The following is a 20,746-nucleotide window of genomic DNA, read 5'->3' as shown; positions in this document are numbered from 1 at the left end:
CGGCCATAAAAATTATTTATATTAATGATGTCTCCAAAGGTCAAGTTATCTTTCTGCGATAAATTATTTATCAGATATCGCGGCCGCCGTTTCGTGTGCTGTTCCGCGACGAAGACAAGCTTTGAACAACCGGCGTAGTCGAACGGTACACACTCGGTAAGTAATCCTATAATTTTTTGTTTATAGCATAGTTTATACGGATTACTCCCAAAAAATTATACGTGTTTTGGAAATGTTGAGTGGAATTAGTCTAGAATCGGTTAATTTTATAGAAGAAAACCTTTCGAACAGCCTTAGTCCGTAAACTTCACACGTGTCGGGCTGTGATTGGCTCATGTATTTAAGGATTCCTACAACGTAAAATTCTTATAAAGTGGAACGTATCTAAGCGTTATAGGGGGGTCTACTCTATTCTTAATAATTCTTACTCTTAATTTGTCTGGTATACGATCATATAAATACAAAATACTAAACATCAAAAATTGTCTTAAAAAACAGACACAAAAATAATACGAAAAAAATTGGCGAATTGGTGTCCGACGTGGCTCCATCCCTGCATTGGAGGAAGCGACACTATCGCTTTATTTTCTATGCAAAAAAGGCTTGAAAACAGGTCAACGACATTATAAAAGTACTAGCGGACCCGGCCACGCGTTGCTGTGGCTCAAAATGTATCTATTATAAATGTATAACACTTCCCCCGCAGGGGGAATTTTGAAAAATCCCTTCTTAGTGTACATTCTCTTGACGTACCCTATTAAAATGCAAAAAAAAAACTCATCTAAAATAGTATAATAGAAACGAGTTTTTTACAGAAAGCCTTAATCCTGTCCGTCTCCCCGCGGGAGGAATTTCGACATTTAAATTATATAAAACGCGAGAATTCGAATGCAACGTTGTGTCAAAATTTCAAAGCAATCGGTGAAGAAATTTCAGAAATTTTTATTTTGAACAAACGAACATTACATTTTTATTTATATAGATTAATTCGTCTTTAAACATCAAATTACCTTTAAAAATAATTCTAATATTTTTCTGATTAAAATGGATGCGGTAGTATCCCCGCTCTAACCACGTAGTTGGCTCTAACCACTGGCGGCTAATTACAGAACAATCCGTATCCGTAGTTTTGTTTTTTACCACGAGATGTCGCTACTAGGTGACGTCAAGAACACGGTCTATATAAGGTCAGGACACGCGCGACCTACTTCTTGAGCCGCCATTTTGGGATTTTTTGAGTTGCATGTTTTAAGCAAACTTGACGAACAGTCGGTTTTAAACTAAAATTGCATAAATCCAGTGATTTCCAGTCAAAAATATAATAATTTCGGATGATTATGCAACCCCAATTTTATGTAACGTTTTCATCAAATAGCTTAAAAGAAACAATCATCAATATCATTTGCTGTCGTGATTGAAACTAATTAAATAGATGCTAAAACTGATGCAATTAAGTACAGGTAACCCCCGTATAACACGGCACTTCTATAGCACGGGTTCACTCTAACACGGTTCGGGAATTGGATAAAATCCTCGTACAACATAAAATGTAATAAAGGGTGCGTTCTTTTATACTTCCTCGTAACTCCGCGTGAGCATTCTAATTGTTTTCGTGGCTACTTTGAATGCTCTTTCAACAAATAATCCATTTAATGGTTAAATTTTACAATTGGGACCCTTCTTTTGCCTCTAAAAGCTCATTTTAGAATTATAGATTCCTCCACACGATACTATTGATAGTGAGGGGGCCGCCATCTTTCTTTCTTAAAGAAAGATGGCGTTCCTAAATGCCTACAAACTGTTCACTGTCGTTCCTAAATGCCTACAAACAACAGCGCACTTTCGTTGCAGAGCGACCGCTATTAACGAACGCACCTACAAACTGTTACCAGTTGATGATGCTCGTGCTGAGATTATCATGTAGGATGAATAATCCTCTGGTAAAATATTTACTTAAATAATAAATATTTTACTTATGAAAAAAATAAAACTGATTTAAATAAGGATTTAACGACATGTTTTTTAATTTTTGGAATCTAACCCCCCTTTTCGCAGTAGTTCTTTGTTTCGTATAACACGGCAATTTTATGGAACGTAACTCCTGTGTTATACGGGGTTTACCTGTATATAGGCACTTCGTAAAGTGATGCAATAACATCAAAAAAAATTAAAGTACAGTATAATAAAGAATATAATAATACACTCATGTTTGTGGAAATTGCAACACCATGAAGGAATTGTCAGAAATTAATGAAATTTAATCCACATATTACTGATAGTGGTACAAATAAACGATCAAATTTACAAGATAAAAAAATAAAAATAAAAAGAACGTCGGAAATCAGTACTTTGTGTGTCCGCCACGCTGAGCGATGAGAGCCTGTACACGTCATGGCATTGAATCATACAGGTTCTGAATGTAATCCTGGAGAATGGCATTCCAGATGGCTTTGACTTGACGCCAAGGTTTCAGTCTTATTGTGTGACCACCAGCCGTATGAGCGAGTCGCCGACCAATGAAATCCTAGATATGCTCGATGGGCGACATATCCGGGGAATAAACAGGCTATGGAAGAAGCGAAACCTGTTGTGCACTGAAGAAGACTTGTGCAGTCTGAGAAACATGTACACGGGCATTATCCTGCTGAAATACAGCACCTGGAATGCATCGAAGAAGGGGGAGGACCTCTGGCTCCACAATTTCCCGTATGTAGCGATCACTGTTGAGGTTGCCTGCAATGTGCACTAGATAGGATCGACAATTATACCCAATAACTCCCCACACCATGATGCCAGGCGTTTGTGCGGTATGACGCGAGATATCACACTGTGGGAGCAGACGTTCCCCTCTGTAACGTCTGACGTGTACTCTTCCATCATTGTACTGCAGATTGTAGCGAGATTCGTCGGAAAAAACAACTTGTTACCACTGGGCACGCCACGCGCTGTGTCGCTGAGCTCATTGAAGTCGAAGGTGTCTGTGAATCAGCGAGAGGGAAATCCTGTGTAGAAGAACCCTTGCATGCAGTTCATGCTGCACCAGATGGCGACGAACCGTAGAGCTAGACAACAAAACACCTGTAGCCATGCTCCAACGTTATGCTAACACACGAGAGGACGCTGTACGGTCTGTTAGAGCTACATGGATGAGGTGTCTGTTGTCCCGTGCCATTGTGCTATTGCTTGCCCCATTGCCAGGTTTTCGCCTTATTTGGTTCTCCTCTGTCCATTTCTTAAAAACACGCATCACTGTTGTGGCATTACACTGCGTGCGGGCTGTGATTTCTCGATACGAAAATCCACCCTCTTGCGTACTGACGATGCGGCCTCGTACGAACTCCGTTAGTTGTTGGTATGGCTTTCTCCGCTTTTGACGAGGCATATTGACCACCAATGAAACGTTTACCGCAGACAGAGGAAGATAAACGGATTTCAATGCATCTTTACAGTCCTTTATATACCTGGAACAAGCGGCTGATAAGGAACATCTCGTTCCACGCATGTGCAATCGCTTTGTAAATTTATTCATTTGCATGTCTTACCTCACTTTATATTTCCTGTAAGTTTAGTTCAATTTGCGCAATTCCTTTATGGTGTTGCAATTTTCACAAACATGAGTGTATAATACAGTAATACCCCGACTTACGCGAACCCGGAGTTACGCGATTTTCAAATCTCGTCGATTCATCTTTTGTTTGAGCGCCACGCAACCCTTGATTACTCACTCCCCCCACACTATTGTTCAGCTTACATGTTCAGATGTGTCGCGCGGAATCCACACATAGCTACAATTTATTTTGTGTTATTTATTTCTGTGTTTGTTATATCTACGGAGACTCGAGAGACTCTCTGTGCCATCCAAACGAAGTAAAACTAATTCTTCTGCATCAAACAAGAAAAGAAAAACTTTATCTTTGGAATGTAAAGTTAACATTGGGTATGTTCGTAAAGTCGAACGAGTTAAACGAGAATGACGTCATCGTTATTCCTATTTCGTTAGACTTTTCGAACGATTCGTTACTAACACGTTTAACTCGTTTGACTTTACGAACGTACCCATTATTAAAGACTTCGATACAAAAATGAAAATTTGTGAATTGGCAAAAAAGTTTGATCTACCGGAATTGTCGGTCAGAACAATTATAAAAGGCAAAGAAAAAATTCTCGAAGCTGTGAAAAATGCTCAATCTTTAAATTCAAGCATCATTTGTAAACGTCACAGTATTATCGCTGAGATGGAAACAATGTTAAAATTATGGCGTAATAATCAAATAAATGTGAAAAATTGTAAAATAATATAGGCCTAATTTGTTATACATATGTATTATCTAAGATTTTATTAAACATTTTTTTCTAAATTATTGTTTTCTTTAGTCTCCGGTCCCAATTAAAAATTATTTGTATGTATTTATATGCGAAATTATACCCCGACTTACGCGCTCGGTCCCACCTATCGCGTAAGTTCGGGGTATTACTGTATAACAAATTTATAATTATTTTTTCAAAGCATGATTGGTTATAAAATTAAGATGAAATTTAATAGTATTATTAATAAATGTTGTCAATGTACTGTAATGCTCATTTTATAATAATAAATATGTAGATACATATAGATATTACAAATTTCTAATTAACAGAAATAATTAAATAACTTATCTATTGAAATGGTTTTAAAAATTTTTAAGAATAAAATAAATTAGTACATTTTATAAATTTTAATATTAATATTAAATGTTTTTATTTAATTTTATTTTAAAAAAAATTGAAAGACGTCGCTGCAGTAACAATTCTACGTCATATGATAAATATGGCGGACGACGTGGTGGAGGTTATCGATGAGGAAAACGAATCCATAACGTTTAAATCTTTAGTAAGTTCGTTTCCATATTTTACATTTGGTACGGAACTTAATTTAGCTAATGTATAAGCCGAATATTAAGCTTTAATCGTTTAGCTTTTCGCACATTGTACACGAACACGTGGTCTGATGTCACGTTGTTGTTGTTTCAGGGGGTCGTAGACGTCTTGTGTGAAGCATGCGAGTCTCTGAAATGGAAGAAACCGACGAAGATTCAACAAGAAGCCATACCTGTTGCCTTAAAAGGTAAATTTTTGTAGAGTTTTTAAAAAATGGACGGTGACGAGTTTGAAACTACTGCTGTGTGTATTATCTGTAATATTTTTCGTGCCTGCCGTTTGCATTACATTTAACACAGCTGTTGAGAGTCGTAGAAACAGATGACAGCAAGAGACTGTGACCAGACTTATAGATGTTTTGGCACTTGTGCTGACTAGGGGATACGGCTATTTGAGAGGTTTTCTTCCATAAAATTAACTAAATCTAGACTAATTTCACTCGAATATTTCCAAAACACGTATAATGTTTTGGGAATAACCCATATAAAATATGTTATAAACAAAAAATTGTCGGAATACTTACCAAGTGTAGCCCGTTCGAAGACGCCATTGCTTAAGCTTGTTTTTGTCGCAGAGTGGCACATTCTTTGTATGCGTCCACTTTCAATGTGTCGGTGCTATTCGGTCACGTGACTACTCATCTCTGATGTGTTCCTGATAACTTATTCTTTTTGCGAAGAATTCGCTGAACTTTACAGACATCATGATAGAATTATTATCGTTAGTGAGTGCTTTTTCCTTTGTTGCTTCATATAGTCAATAATAATAATAAGTCGTTTCTAATTACAATAAAACTCTATAGTATATTATGATCTAGCACATGATCGCTAAAGTTCAGCGAATTCTTTGCAAAAAAGAATAAATTATCAGGAAACGTCAGAGATGAATAGTCACGTGACCGAATAGCACCAACAAATGTCACGTGACACGCTTTGTGCACGTCTGCCGTCCAATGTGACGCTCCGCGACGAAAACAAGCTTAAGCAATGGTGTCTTCGAACGGGTACACTCGATAAGTATTCTGACAATTTTTTGTTCATAGCATATATTATATCGATCATTTCCAACAAATTATACGTGTTTTGGAAATATTCGAGTGAAATTAGTCTAGATTTAGTTAATTTTATGGAAGAAACCCTCTCAAATAGCTGTACCCCCTAATCAGCACAAGTGCCAATGTTTTGATATAGTTCATCATATCAAGGATATGTGGGAGTCTACTATGTTCCATTAATCTGTAAGGATTCCATTAATGTTATGCTAATGTGAGGATTTCATATGTTGATTAATGTTGATGTAAGGGTTTCATATGTTCCATTAATCTATTCTATAATCCAAGTGGCAAATTACCTAGCTACCGCTAGGTAATTTGCCTCTTGGATCATAGAACACCAACATTCAATTTTTATGCAGAAGAAACACAAAACTAACCTTTTTAATGCTTTAAACCAGGGCTGTCCAACTGGCGGCCCGCGGGCTGTATATGGCCCGCCAAATAATTTTTACGGCCCGCGAGTACATTTTACTATGAATAAATTTATGTTACTAAATTATTATTATTATTAATATTAAAATTATTTTACTATGTGGAAATTTAAATCTAATTTGAATTTAAAGTAGGTACTATTTAGTTTGCGTAACTTCACTTAACCTGGCTGAATACAGCAGCAACCTTCTTGGCCCCCGATATGTTTGGTGAAGAAAATATGGCCCGCGGGCTATGATAAGTTGGACAGCGCTGCTTTAAACTGATTTGACATAATCTATTGATATTCACATCTCTAGTGAGAAGGTTGTGGATGAATTTGACAATTCAAATAGAAAAAATATTAAATTCTTGACCTTGCTAATCTGGCCATTCCTTGCAGAAAGGGGTACAAACCAATAGTGTATTAGTTAATAATGTAGACTTTTTAATCAAAGAAAACATGATGATTTTAAAAAAACATCAAAAGTGCTTTATTCAAAGTAATGTCCATTGCTAGCTAGCAGTGGACATTACCTACACATTTCTCTCATCTTTCAGGTAGTTTGTGGATACTTTTCCAATAGAACTTTTTTTTGTTTTGAGCCAAAACCATTCAGAGACCCATTTTTACACTTCATATGTTTTGAAGTTCTGCTCAGAAAGTGTGCGCGCCATTGATTGGAACAAGTGGAAATCAGGAACAAGGTCTGGTGAGTACGGCAGGTGGGTTAATACTTCCCATGCAAGATCTTTTAACATGTCTAGCTGCTTTCGAAGTGTGTGATGGTGCATTATCATGAAGCAAAATTACTTTGCTCTATCTTCTGGCCCATTCTGGTCGTTTTACAATCAAAGCATGGTTAAAATTGATTATTGTTCTTTATAACAATCAGTATTAATAGTTTCACCAGGTTTTAGAAGCTCATAATACACTGCACCTTCCTAATCCCACCAAACGCAAAGCATTGTCTTCTTTCCAAAGCAATTTGGCCTTGCAGTTGATGTTGATGGTTGACTTGGATCAACCCATGATTTTATGCATTTAGGATTATCAGAATAAATCCACTTCTCATTGCCAGTCACAATTTCATGCTAAAAAGACTTTCTTTTGTGCTATTGAAGCAACATTTTACTGGTGACTTTTTGGTTTTCCATTTGTCTTTTGTTCAGTTCATTCTCCTTCTTTTAAAATTGTTTCATTGCTTGTAAACAATTGGAAATTGTTTGATGAGCAACATTTAATCTTTCTGCAAGTTGTTTTTGAGTTTGACACGCATCTTCATCCAATAATGCTTGTAAATGTTGGTTTTCAAACTTTTTTAGTTGACCTTAATGTTCTTTGTTTTTCACATCAAAATCATCATATTTAACATGTTTAAACTAACATTCACAAGTATTTTGAGATGGGGTATGTTTATACCCCATCTCAAAATATAAACTTTTCAAAATATATAATAACTTTCTGCAGCACTTTTCTTCAAAATAAAGTAATGAATTAAAACTTTCCACAAATGTTTTGTTTTTATGGGACAAAACTTGACATATTTAAGTATAAAAATATCTATGATGATAACACCTTCAGAAAATTTGACGTACAGTAGAGCGTCGATTATCCGAAAGTCAATCATCCGAAAGAATTCCAGTCAGCAAATTTAAATTTTCGCCAGTGCTGTTGCGCTGCAGTCTTTGGCTATGTTTTGGGCTACTCAAATATTTTACGTTTTTGATACTAAATTAACTTCTGAAGTATAATTTTTAACGATACAATAGTCTTCGTTAGGCTTAACATCGACGAAAATTCAATGCGAAGCAACATGCAACGGAGAAAAATGTCAAGATGGGATAAATTAATATATTTTTACATAATAATTAATATATACATAATCGGTTATCCGAAACATCGATCTTCCGAACAACCCCAGTCCCCAATTGATTTGGATAATCGATGCTCTACTGTATAAAGTTTTAAAGCCTGTTGTCAATTCAACAAAATGGCATACATATCAAAGCAGATATATATGGTGATGGGAAAATGTCTGGCCAAAATTTAAAGGAGGTTAGAGGGGACGAATATAAAAGGATTCGCAGTACAATGCTTGTCCGGAAATGCCGCTTGAAAGTCCTGGAGGGTAAAGAAAGTGGAAAGGAAAAAGACACAAACAAATGTAACAAGCCCAACCTTTGCATAGCTCTCCCATTTCCATTTGCAGCTCCATACGTCAGATGGATATCTGCTAATTCAGCATTCGTGAAGCACTGCATGCCGTATGAAATCACAGCAGGGAATGACAGCTTCCTGCATTGCCAGCTTGTTTTGACTGCCCTACACAATGCCCTCTACCACCTTCATGTGGCATTTCTGGACAAGCATTGTACTGCAAATCCTTTTATATTTGTCCTCTCTAACCCCCTTTAAATTTTGGCCAGATATTTTCCGATCACCCTGTATATCAACATATCTGTAATGCCATCATTGAACAAAATCCACATTATTAACCTGTACACCTGCTGTACACCTGGTACAAACCTAAAGGCAAAGAATGATGTGACTTTTAACCCGGGGATATTATTTTCTACTCATTTGGTTCCTCGCTGTGTACTGTATTGTGTTATTTTATATATCTATATTGTAAAAATAATGCTCCTTTTTTAAAAAACAACATAGCCCTTCTAAAAATTCTTCATACAAGCCTGATATTATAAAATCTATATTCAGATTTATGTAAATTGAAGCAAGATTTTAATAAATGGATGACAATAATTTTATTAAATCTTTTTCAGGCAGAGACGTCATCGGACTGGCCGAAACAGGTTCTGGAAAGACCGGAGCCTTCGCCCTTCCTATCTTGCAAGCTTTGCTGGAAAAGCCTCAACGACTGTTTGCATTGGTGTTGACGCCGACCAGAGAATTGGCCTTTCAGATATCCGAACAGTTTGAAGCATTGGGCAGTTTCATCGGAGTTAAATGCAGTATGTAAAGTTATATTGCAATCTTTTGTAAATGCCGAAAGTTTGTTGTATTGTAACATTTGCTTGTTTTAGTTGAATGTATTTAAAATAACTTATCATACAAGAAAAAGTATAAAAATACATCAAACTTAATTATCCATAATTTTAATTTAAATGTTAAAACCAAATGGGGGTGTTAACTTTTTACTTTTATATTAATATTTAAATTATACTAACAGCATTAATAATTAATCAAGAATGTTAAATAGTCTTTGATTAGTTATTAAAATCATATTCTTAAGCAAATTTCAAATTTTAGTTTTATTTTAAGTAACTTGCCTTATCTATTGTCCATCACTGGAACAAAGAATCCCTGGAGCTCTGCATTTATCCATCTCATCCTTCCCATTGTAGAGTAGTGTATATACAGTTGGGGTGCTATAAGGACACCTCGACTATATAAGCTGCTCTGCAACAGGAAGGATGAGGCAGATAAATTCATAATTTGCCTTGTTATGTTCTAATATGTTTCATGATACAGACATAAAGTAAAAAATGTATTTACCATATACAGAATGTTTACACAAAGCTCAACAACTGTGTGTCACCTCCAGGAGGTTTCTTTCTATTTGTATTCATAGAGTTCTTTACCATCACATGTTAAGTATAATTTTATTTAACAGATATGAAATCTGTTTTCTAAACAGAAAAAATTAAATGCAAACTATGTACAGTACACATACATATAGTAGTACCTCAGGATACGAATGCTCCATCATACAAAATTTTCAGGATACGACATGAAATTTGAACATATTTTTGCTCCACGATATGAACAAAAACTCACCATACAATGTTACATTAGTTTGCAGCGCCATTTTTTATTCATTTCTGTTCATTGGTCTCAGTCTGCATGTTTGCTTCATCGTGGAAGGATCTCGCTTGATAAAGGAACTTTTGAGGTATTATCAGAAAGTGACCGATTTTATTGAAAAGAAACATCCCGAAAAGGTTCACACTGGCCGTATTGCTACTCGGAGTAATGACATTTGCCTAAGTCATTTTAGAAACATTTTAAAAAGTAGGCAAAGCCAAATCTCTTTGGATAGATATTTTACCAAGCGACCTCTATCCAGTGGAAGTGCTGGTGGAAGTGAAGGAAAGAAAGCAAAAAGCAGTGAATAAAAATTTTAAAAAATATATATAAAACAACACTAATTTTTTATCTTTTCTAAGTTATTTTTAAGTTATTGTTACATTATGTTATGTAAGTTAAGTTTTAGTAGCATTTCCCTTCTCCCTCTCTTCCGCTACTAGTTTAAACCTCCACCGTCCTCTATCCTCAAAGATAAAATGCAAATAAAACAACATTTTTTTATTCAATTATTATTCTATTATGGTTATTTATACATTTACAATTCAATGCATTTTTCAGTGTTTTCCTTACTATACTTATTATTATTTTTTTAATGTACTACTTAGCTTTAATTTGAGTGTGTTTTTCGTGTTGGAACGAATTATTTGGTTTTACATGTAATTGTATGGGAAAAAATGATTCACCTTACGACATTTTCATGATACGGTCTCAGTTTCGGAACAGATTAATTTCATATCCTGAGGTACCACTGTATATACAATAGCAATTCATTTTTTATTGAATACAATCCTAATGGAGCTACTTGTTTTTGTGCTTTAATAATTTAGCGGTGATAGTGGGAGGCATCGACATGGTGACGCAAGCCTTATCCTTAGCTAAAAAACCTCATATAGTTATAGGTAAGTTACATGTTTATTAATAATATATATAAATAAATTGTTTGATATTCATTCTCACTAAATTGAAATATTTTACTCCTGTATTCAATTATACTTTAGCTTTAATTCAAATATTAACTTGGATTAAAGATTATGGATGAATATATATTTACTATGGTCTTGCTTCTTAATTAAGACAAATTTTTCTCTTGCTTCATTCTTTCATTTCCAATGACTTTTCTGTAGTTTAATGGAATCACAGATCTGTGTTATTCTAAAGTAAATGCACTTGAACAGTGGTAATGGTTTGGAAAAATACATAAATTAACATCAAGAAACCTGAAACAATATTCAAATTAACAATTTCTGGCACACAGTTTTCTAGTTCAAATGAGCATTATCAGTTGCTTAAGTGGCCCTTGTGGTGTATAAATAGCTTATTTAGAAGAATCTGTTGTATTCCAAAAAGTTTGAAGCCTCTTAAATTTTTGTCTTTAACGGATTCTTTTAAATAAGCTATTTATATTTGATAAAAACCACTTAAACGACCAAAAATGTTTGTTTGAAGTAAAAAACTACGTATTGGAAAGAAGTAAAAAGCAAAAGACGCTAATTTGGAACATACAAATGTTAATGTGGTAACGGGTCATCTTTGGATGGGATCTTTTATATGCCCAAATGTTGCCTGTTAAATTGAGAGCATTTGTTACCCACATGTTGTTTATTACATTTAATAGAATCAAACATGAGAGTTTAAATCACATTTTTTTAAATGTTCAAAGATATATTTTTTATATGATTGATTATTATTACATGTAATAACGTAATATTAATATTCACATTTAACTGAAACAAAGAAAAAATAATAATTGTAGGAAACATGATATATTATTAGTTATGCAAACATATAATAACTATTTTACACATAATACAGATAAATATTATTATATTTTGTAGCAACTCCCGGGAGATTGGTGGATCATTTGGAGAATACAAAAGGATTTAATTTGAAGGCATTAAAATATTTAGTAAGTAACAAAATAGATTAAAAGTAAAAATCATTGTATTTATTACTTATTTAAAGGCCATGAAGTAATAAAATTACTAAAATATGTACTTTGTATTTATCATAATGTTATGTTAATAAATTTAAAATTTTTCTGCACATTTATTAAATACTTTCCATTAGCTATAGATTTAAATTTTTTGCTCAGTTTTGCATGTTTGAAAGAAGAAAATTCTCGTGCAGAAAAGAAAAGGGAGAGTGTCGCATTTTATAATTTTAGATTTTGAAACTTGTTTTTTAGAACATAAATTTAAAGTTTTCAAACATAGTAACAATTTAAATGATAATTGTCAAAAGCAGATGATCTTATGAGCTCTTCTGCTTTTGACAGTCTTTTAATGGAATCTAAATTCTGATGTATATACACTGCCTGACAGATGAAATGCCACACTATGAAGGAATGCTCTGAAATAGATAGCATTGAAAATATACATAGGCAAGTAAGTGTTGAACAGATGATTTACTGTTACTGAACAGACAAGGCTCCAGTGGATGAATATATGGGATAATCGGTAAGGAGGTGCACCCCCAATTTGGTGATCCTTTGTTGAACCAAATGTAACGTTAGTTTAACAAGGGTCTAAATAATGCTCTGTCATATCATAGACCGTGTGGTGTTGATTCAAGTTTATAGTTCATCTTCATTTCAGGAGGGTGGAAGGGTATTCATTTGTTGTCCAGTCATCATGCCCCACGGATTTTTGACTGGTGAGAGAATGGGGGATCGTGCTAGCCAAGGAAGCAGCCACACATCTTGCAAGCATTTGGACTGATCTGACAGTATGTGGCTAGGTGTTGAAAAAGTGCATTTGGGATATCTGACAGATAGTCTTGTCACAGGCTGCAGCAAGCTCTCAATGTGCCATAATGTATAGAGATGAGCAGCTTTTGACGCTAATAGAACCTCAAACCATGACTTCAGTGACGGGCTGTGTGGCACTCAAAAATGACAGAGGGCCACGTCACCTCCAGATCGCCACAAAATGTTCAATGGCCACATCACCTCCAGATATCATATAGATCATCGTTGGTGAAACAGAACCGTGATTTGTCATTGAACATCGTACTGTTCTATTTGGCACACCATTCCAATCAGTGACAAGGTAGACGTTGCAAAAGTGGCTGGACAGCAAACTTGTCACAACCAATTGATGAGATGCTGTCTGTGTCAATACCAGAGCATCCAAAGTTCCTATACAGCCTGCAAAATGTTGGTCCACTATGTCACTGTTATGTCAGATGCAATGATCTGTGCACTTTGATGTCTGTCTCCATGCTTCAGTTTCCCTACGACACACTTTTCCTTTCTAGGACCACTATCTAAATATGACTGACAGTTGTAGCATCACATGTTTCTTAAGGCGGCCATCCACTTAAGTTAATCCTTTGAGGATTAACCATACATGCCTGACCTTGAGTAATTCTGATAGTGTGTGAGGGAAAATTTAACAGTTTTGGCAAACTGTACTGACCACTGGAGTAGAATCGTAAAACCATTTGGTTTTCCTGCACAGTGTCAGACTGTGCAGGCTGACCTTAATGTGTGTGCCATCGTGTCGTTCAGTTGTGAGACCGCTGAGTAGTTAGAACAATGTCTCGTGAATGTTTGGAAGAATTATTTTCTATAACCTTATTAACTTTTATTATTTATAACCTAAAAAATTAATTTTTTAGGTTATAAATTATTTTCGGATCAAAAATTTCTTGAGTAAATTAAAATTATAAATAATTTTAATATTTAGAAAACTTCTCAATTCATTTCTTCCGTTTTCATAAAATATCTTGATACTCTATATCATTTTCTTTTACATTTTCAAAAATTTATTGTTTTAATATTTAAGTAAATTAAAACATGACAACTTAAAATAAGACAAAGTTTAATAAATTCTTTTTAATTATTAAATTATAAAATTAATTTGCGATAATAATGTTTACAATTTGTACTAATATCGGATGTGGTTGAGAATTATTAATATATATTCGTCTATAAAATTTAATCCATGAATTTTTTTGGTAGTAAAATTGACTTGCCATTGATCTTTCGGTGATAACTGATGCTTTTGAACAGAATCTATAGCCCAAGATTTCTCTTGAAAAATTAGTTTTGTGATCTGAAATAATTCCATTAAAAAATTATTCATATGAAAAATTAATTTTGTGATCAGTGCTACCCAAATCACTACTACTATTTACACCATAGACTTCTATGCATACATTTTCCCTGTGAGTTTTAATAGAATTTGTTGCCAATAAACATCCAAGAACAGTCGGTATGTCGTCATCAGATGCCATGGCTGACTGACTGACAATGGTGTAGTGAACATAACTGGCGCCTCTCTGCGAGTGGCGCCCAGGGCACATGCCCTACTTGCCTCAACCTAGCTATGCCTCTGCTGAGAGATTTTCTTCTTCGTGTGTGAACGATAAGAAATTCTGAAGTTCCTCAAGGTCAGGCAGCCTCAAAGGATTAACTTAACGTGTATGGCTGCCTTTACACAATATGGCATAAGGACCAACTGACAATACAAAGACCTACAATGAAATCTCTTGTGAACTAATCAGTTTGATGAAATTGCATATGAGGACATCTTAAAGGTATTAGCACCCCTTGTTCGTTTGCCAGACATGGTAACAGCGGACCACTTCACTTCTCACGGCCATGACAATATTTTGGCTTATGGCTTCACAGATTGGCTATCCATTTATATCTCACACTGCTATCATGTGATTGGCCTGAAAATGCAATTATTTGCATAACTCACATGGGTTCATTTCTCTGCAGTTTGTATGGCACTACATTCACATCTTCATGCTGTGGCATTTTCTCTGTCAGGCAGTGTAATCAGTCAGTACCAGCAGCTGAGTGGATAAAATCACCAAACATTGGTAGTTAGTTTCAGGTTTATGCTGTACCAACAGATCATCCACATGAAATTTTCTGGGTTTCTTTACACATCTTACATCAAAATAGGTACCAGTTTCCCTTAGAAAGTCTTCTCAAGATTCCTCCTGACAGATCACCCAACAATCAATGCATTGCCTTCTGTCAAACTAATCCAATTTAATATATATATAATTAAAAACAGAGAGAAAGAAATTTGGTTCTCCATTACAGGATGTTAGTGAAGATTTCATACAATTGGTTGACATGTTTTAACAATAGAAAACAAGCAAATTTGTACCATAAGAATTTTTCATATAACAAACAAATTTGCATCTTGTTCTGGCATTTAAAAGTCCAAAAATACCCAGTTATATATCAGAAATATATTTTTAGGTAATGGATGAAGCAGACAGGATACTGAACATGGATTTCGAACAGGAAGTTGACAAGATTCTCAAACAGATTCCAAGAGAAAGGTGCACTTATTTATATTCCGCAACCATGACAAAAAAGGTCAGACCTTGTATCACAATGTATTAAATTATTTTATAAAATTGTTTCAAATTTAATTACTTTTATATCACAAATATATTCTGTATAGGTTCAGAAACTTCAGCGTGCATCACTCACCGATCCCGTAAAAGTAGAAGTCTCCCGAAAATATCAAACCGTAGAAAAGTTGCAGCAATATTACATATTTATACCATTAAAATTTAAAGTATGTTAACATAAAGTTTCTTTTTTATATATATATATATAAATGAACTGAACTTAATGTTTAGTTTCTTTGGATTACAGGATGTATATCTTGTTTACATCTTAAATGAACTCGCAGGTAACTCTTTCATGGTTTTCTGTAGCACCTGTGCTAACACTCAGAGGACGGCATTGATGTTGAGGAATCTTGGATTAAATGCCATTCCCCTCCATGGGCAGATGAGTCAGGTATCAGTTTAAAGTTAGTTTTTTGATAAATTTACACACTAATTTTCACTTAAAGATACTGTTTGATGGTTTTTGTAGTTATCTAATATGTGAAAATTCTTAAAATATACAAAATTTGAAGACAAATACAATAATATTCTCCTCACATACCATAGAAGTACAGTTAAGCACTTGTGGCATTGGCTTATGTAAAGGTCAATACCATGTGTGTTTAATTAGGTTCCTGTGGTATAGGAAGTATCAGCATAATCTTATAAAATTTGAATAATAAAGCATGTTATATATAGTTTGTAATATCTTCCCTACCTAAAAGATTAATTCTACTTGTGTTTACATTCATAGTATGAGAAGTATAAATAAAAATAATTCAGTAAACATCAATTTAGAATTCAAGAGTCAGTGAATGTTAGTTAGTCACTCTTTATCTTAAAGCTTTAACTGCCTTGTGGTCATTAAACAAACTTATTGTGGTATGAATCTTGGTTCAGCTGGGTTTGTAGTAGAAAATTCTGGGTGGTGAGGTATGGGCCCAACATATCAAGTAAATCACACACGAAAATTTCTGAAGCCTTTGCACTAAATCCAGATGCATGTGGACAACAGAATTAAAGCAACATTGAGTGTCTACAGCAGATTCAACGTGTTAATCCATGTTAATTGTTAAGGGGCAGCAGTATTGACCATGTTCTATTTTGTCTGTAACTGTTAGTAAATGTTAGAAAGTGTGTAATTTTGGCAGTTGTATGCATCAGTCTTAAATCTGGGTTATCAGACTAGTTGGATGATATATTTGACACCTCAGCTGTCTGATTAATCAGTTTAATATCATGCATTGCATTTGGATTTTCATTCATAATTGGACTGCAATTTCCAAATTGTAGACCTGTAGATTTCCATGTTGTGCATCCATTTGTCTGTAATCTTGAGAACAAAGTTAGTTAGACAAAAATTGAGATCAGATGTGGAAAGCTTAGGGGTTGGAGGGTCCAATTAACTAAATACAAAATTCTTGTCTGGACCATAAATCACATGATTTTTTTAAATTGAAAGATAATTAAAAAATGCAGCCCAGTAATGTGATGATGTTACAATAAGTAATTGCCCATTGTTGTTTACTATCTTGGTATTTATTTGAAAACATTTATAATACTATATTTAAACTGTATAATTTCCACAGGCAAAACGATTAGGATCTCTGAATAAATTTAAAGGAAAAAGTCGATCAATATTGATTGCTACGGACGTTGCAAGCAGGTAAGAGTATTCATTTTAGTTGTGGATTTTAAAAAGTATTTTTATGCAAGTTAATGAGAATTTCTATTTATCAGAGGACTGGATATTCCTCACGTCGACGTCGTCATCAATTTCGACATTCCCACTCATTCGAAAGATTACATCCACAGAGTCGGAAGAACCGCCAGGGCAGGCCGCAGCGGAAAATCGATAACATTCGTCACACAGTAAGTACATGTTACAGCAATTATTCAGATTATAGACACATTTAAAAATAATTGTTAATGCATTTGATCTGACAGGTATGACGTGGAATTGTATCAACGTATCGAGCAGTTGATTGATAAAAAGTTGCCTCTGTATTCGACAGAGGAACAAGAAGTAATGATACTCATGGAGAGAGTCAGCGAAGCTCAAAGATATGCAAAAATGGTAAGTAAATTTAAAGAAACATTATTGATGTTGCGTTCAAAAAAGATTTTAATCAATTTTAAAATCTGATAAGACAGAAATAGTAACTGTGAGAATCATTAACAATTCATTGCATATAGACATATGGAAATTTGTCTACAGTTGATCTAAGGGATTTGCAGGAATTTCACAAATTTGTTGCTTTCTAGGATGCATCCTGAAATGCATAAACAAGAGTAGAATGAATTTGGAAGTTACTGGATTTTCTGACTTCCAGATTCAAACAGTAGGCAGAAAATCGTGGATACACTAGAAAAAGGTTTTGACAGCAGTAGAATGCCCAGTTCAGGTTGATCAAAGGCATAAATGATAACACAGCAAGATCAAAGAAGGATAAGATTTTTCGGCCCTGTCCGATTGGTCCCACTATGCACATTAGACATAAGCAAAGCCAATTGAGTTAGGAATCAATTTTGTGTCAATAAATTGCATCTCCCTCTCTTCAGATAATTGTCCTAGTATTCAGGATATTTTCGTAGACGTTAGAGGTTTCGATCCACTGTCGGCATTGATACAACTATTATTTGATTACATATAATAATCAAAGATCCAAATTTGAATTGAAAATATTCATTTTTTGTAACACACACAAGAATAGAGACAATTATTTTAAAAAACTAGTGTTGTAGTCACAAGCCACCAGTTATCTATCAGATAATGGGGGTTCATGACTACACAACCAAATTATTTTCTCGTAGAAGTTTGTCAAGGCTGGTTTATGCAATACAAATACCACTGATGTTTATCACAATAAAAAACACACGGACAATGTTCGTCAGCCTTCACAACAAGCCTGAATACAGCTTGCATGTGTTGTGGTCTCGGCTTCACAAGAGTATTTGTTTCTCTTCAGAGTAAGAATACAATCTAATACATGATTTTGATCTTATCGATTGGTTCAAAGATGTGACAAGAAACAAAACAATTGACAGATTAGGTTTCCGTTAACTGATTGTAATTTATCAAATAGAGATTGCCAACAGGTCACGAGATTGTTCAAATCCATGCATATTTCAGTTTAAAGTGATGGAATGTCACTGGTAGTTGTATTGTGTAAACTAGCCTTTAAGAGTTATGATTATTTTATATTTTTAAAAACAGTTCTTGTTTTGTCATCTTGAACTTTCAGTCATAAATTGTAATGGAGATGTAATAAAGTTTGAATTGCTGAATTCACAGATTTTTACTAATAAAATCAGTCAAAAGCCTGTTTTAGATGTAACCGTGTGAAAACTCATTTATTTGTGCACCAAGGGACTAATCAAAATTCATGATAGGCATAAAAAAAGTCTTTCATAAAGGCTTTGGAACAGATCATCTACTACATACACTACTTTTAGATTCTCTTTGCTCTGTTTTAGTTCCAAACAGCAGGAATTTTCTTCTAATTTCAAATATTTCATCTTTTAAAGTTATGTATAAGTTCTAAGAAATTTATATGTAAACTTCTGATTATTGTAAAATGAAAATTGAATATATTTCTAATGCAGGAAATGAAAGAACTGGAAGATAAGAATAAAAAGAAGAGGAAGAAGGAAATAAAAGATGAAGGTGACGACACCGAAGAAACTGTTAAAGTGAAAAATAGAATTAAGAGAAAAAGGAAATAAATTTATATAAAATTACCTTACAAAGTTTAAAATGACTGATGCCGGTTTAAGATAAATTCTCCTGTTTGTTGTAGAATAACTTAAAAATGAAGCCCGAACAAAATTCTAATTAACGCATAAATTCCGTATTTAACATGCAGATTAATAATCGTTCTTTTGCACTAAAACAACCGCAGAATCTATCGCCAGTAGTTGCCAAAAGTTTATCTGCTATTTGCATGCGATGGCACGAGATTTATATCTAGAATTTGCATATATTTAATTAAGAGACTCTTGTTTGAATACATGCAAATGTCAGATATAGATCAGGATAAAACCGGGTTATAAAATCACTTTTTCTATACTTCATTCTCGGTGTTGTGGTGAAAGAGTGGTAAGAAGTGATTCTACAACTCAGTTTTAGTTTTTTACTTGCAAATTTTTAGTTTTGCTAAAGAAAAATACATCCTAAACTCTGGATTTAGGGATATAGACACTAGTTTCAGCAGGCTATGGCACCTCTCCTATTGTGTCCGGAAGTGTAGTAGGAGGAATTCCAAAGTCTACTGTGCCCAAGGTACCTAGAATCCTAAATACGGTAGGTTGAAACTAACTTTCCTGTGCCATTAGGCCACATTTATCGAGATTCTACAGATATGATTGGGAATTGAAAAGTTATTAAAGTAATTCAAATTTAGTCAGCCACCCGGGAGCAAATTTGCACCAATGTACAGTACCTGCCATATCAATATAATTACGTAAATTAAATATTAAACGGTGCAGGAGTTTCGAATAAAGCAAAGTGTCACTCAAGTATTCACCAACTTTCTAACTAAAGGAGGTAGTTAATACAAGCTGCATAAAAAAATAAATCATCATTACGCTTCCTGGAAACTTACGTGCATATCTTTCTGTCAAATTTGGCTCCCTAGACCGGGCTCATTTATAAATAAATCCACACTACCCTACCCCTTAAGGTGAAGCCGAACAAAACTGGTTATCTGCATCGTTTTGATGGTGGGGCGTGGAAAAAAGCCCAAATTTAGTTTCCTCCGCCCAAATTTTCTTTTTAATTTTTCTAAACCCATCTTAATGGTTGCCTGCATCACTCGAAACCATAGAGATGAAACGAAAATCAATTGCCGAGCCGAAAGTAGCCAGCAAAGTGCTTTTCTACGTGCTTCTATCGGAGAAACTCAATAATTAACGAACTTATTCCTTTGATAGATCGATAAATCTTTCAGGAATTCCAAATACGAGCGATTTTCTAGAGCTAATTAATAATAATTTTGCAGCATAAATTGTTATTGCAGCTTCACAAACGAGCTATTGAGTTATTAACACAATCAACGGCGTAATAACTTCATTAAATCATCCCACAGAAAGCTAAACGTCCCGCTTTATTACCCTATAAGCATTGGTCACGTGAGAGAAGTGTTCTAGAGTATCAATTAATTCCCCTTTCTACC

The 20,746-nt window shown here is 34.4% G+C and overlaps 1 protein-coding gene across 1 annotated transcript; it reads left to right on the top strand.

The window, feature by feature from the left end:
• The first annotated feature begins 4,773 nt into the window (after positions 1-4,773).
• Positions 4,774-20,646, top strand: LOC111627680 (probable ATP-dependent RNA helicase DDX47). Its single transcript, XM_023371288.1, has 12 exons — positions 4,774-4,870; positions 5,011-5,104; positions 9,167-9,355; positions 11,039-11,110; positions 12,047-12,117; positions 15,433-15,552; positions 15,641-15,757; positions 15,838-15,984; positions 17,162-17,238; positions 17,313-17,444; positions 17,520-17,649; positions 19,179-20,646. The coding sequence occupies exons 1-12, from the start codon at positions 4,799-4,801 to the stop codon at positions 19,296-19,298; spliced, it is 1,341 nt and encodes a 446-aa protein (XP_023227056.1). The 5' UTR covers positions 4,774-4,798; the 3' UTR covers positions 19,299-20,646.
• The last annotated feature ends 100 nt before the right edge of the window (positions 20,647-20,746 follow it).

The sequence above is a fragment of the Centruroides sculpturatus genome, unplaced genomic scaffold, assembly GCF_000671375.1.
Source record: "Centruroides sculpturatus isolate CEXI.00-Female unplaced genomic scaffold, Cexi_2.0 scaffold546, whole genome shotgun sequence".
Classification (NCBI taxonomy): domain Eukaryota; kingdom Metazoa; phylum Arthropoda; class Arachnida; order Scorpiones; family Buthidae; genus Centruroides; species Centruroides sculpturatus.
This window is presented reverse-complemented; position numbering and strand designations above follow the sequence as displayed.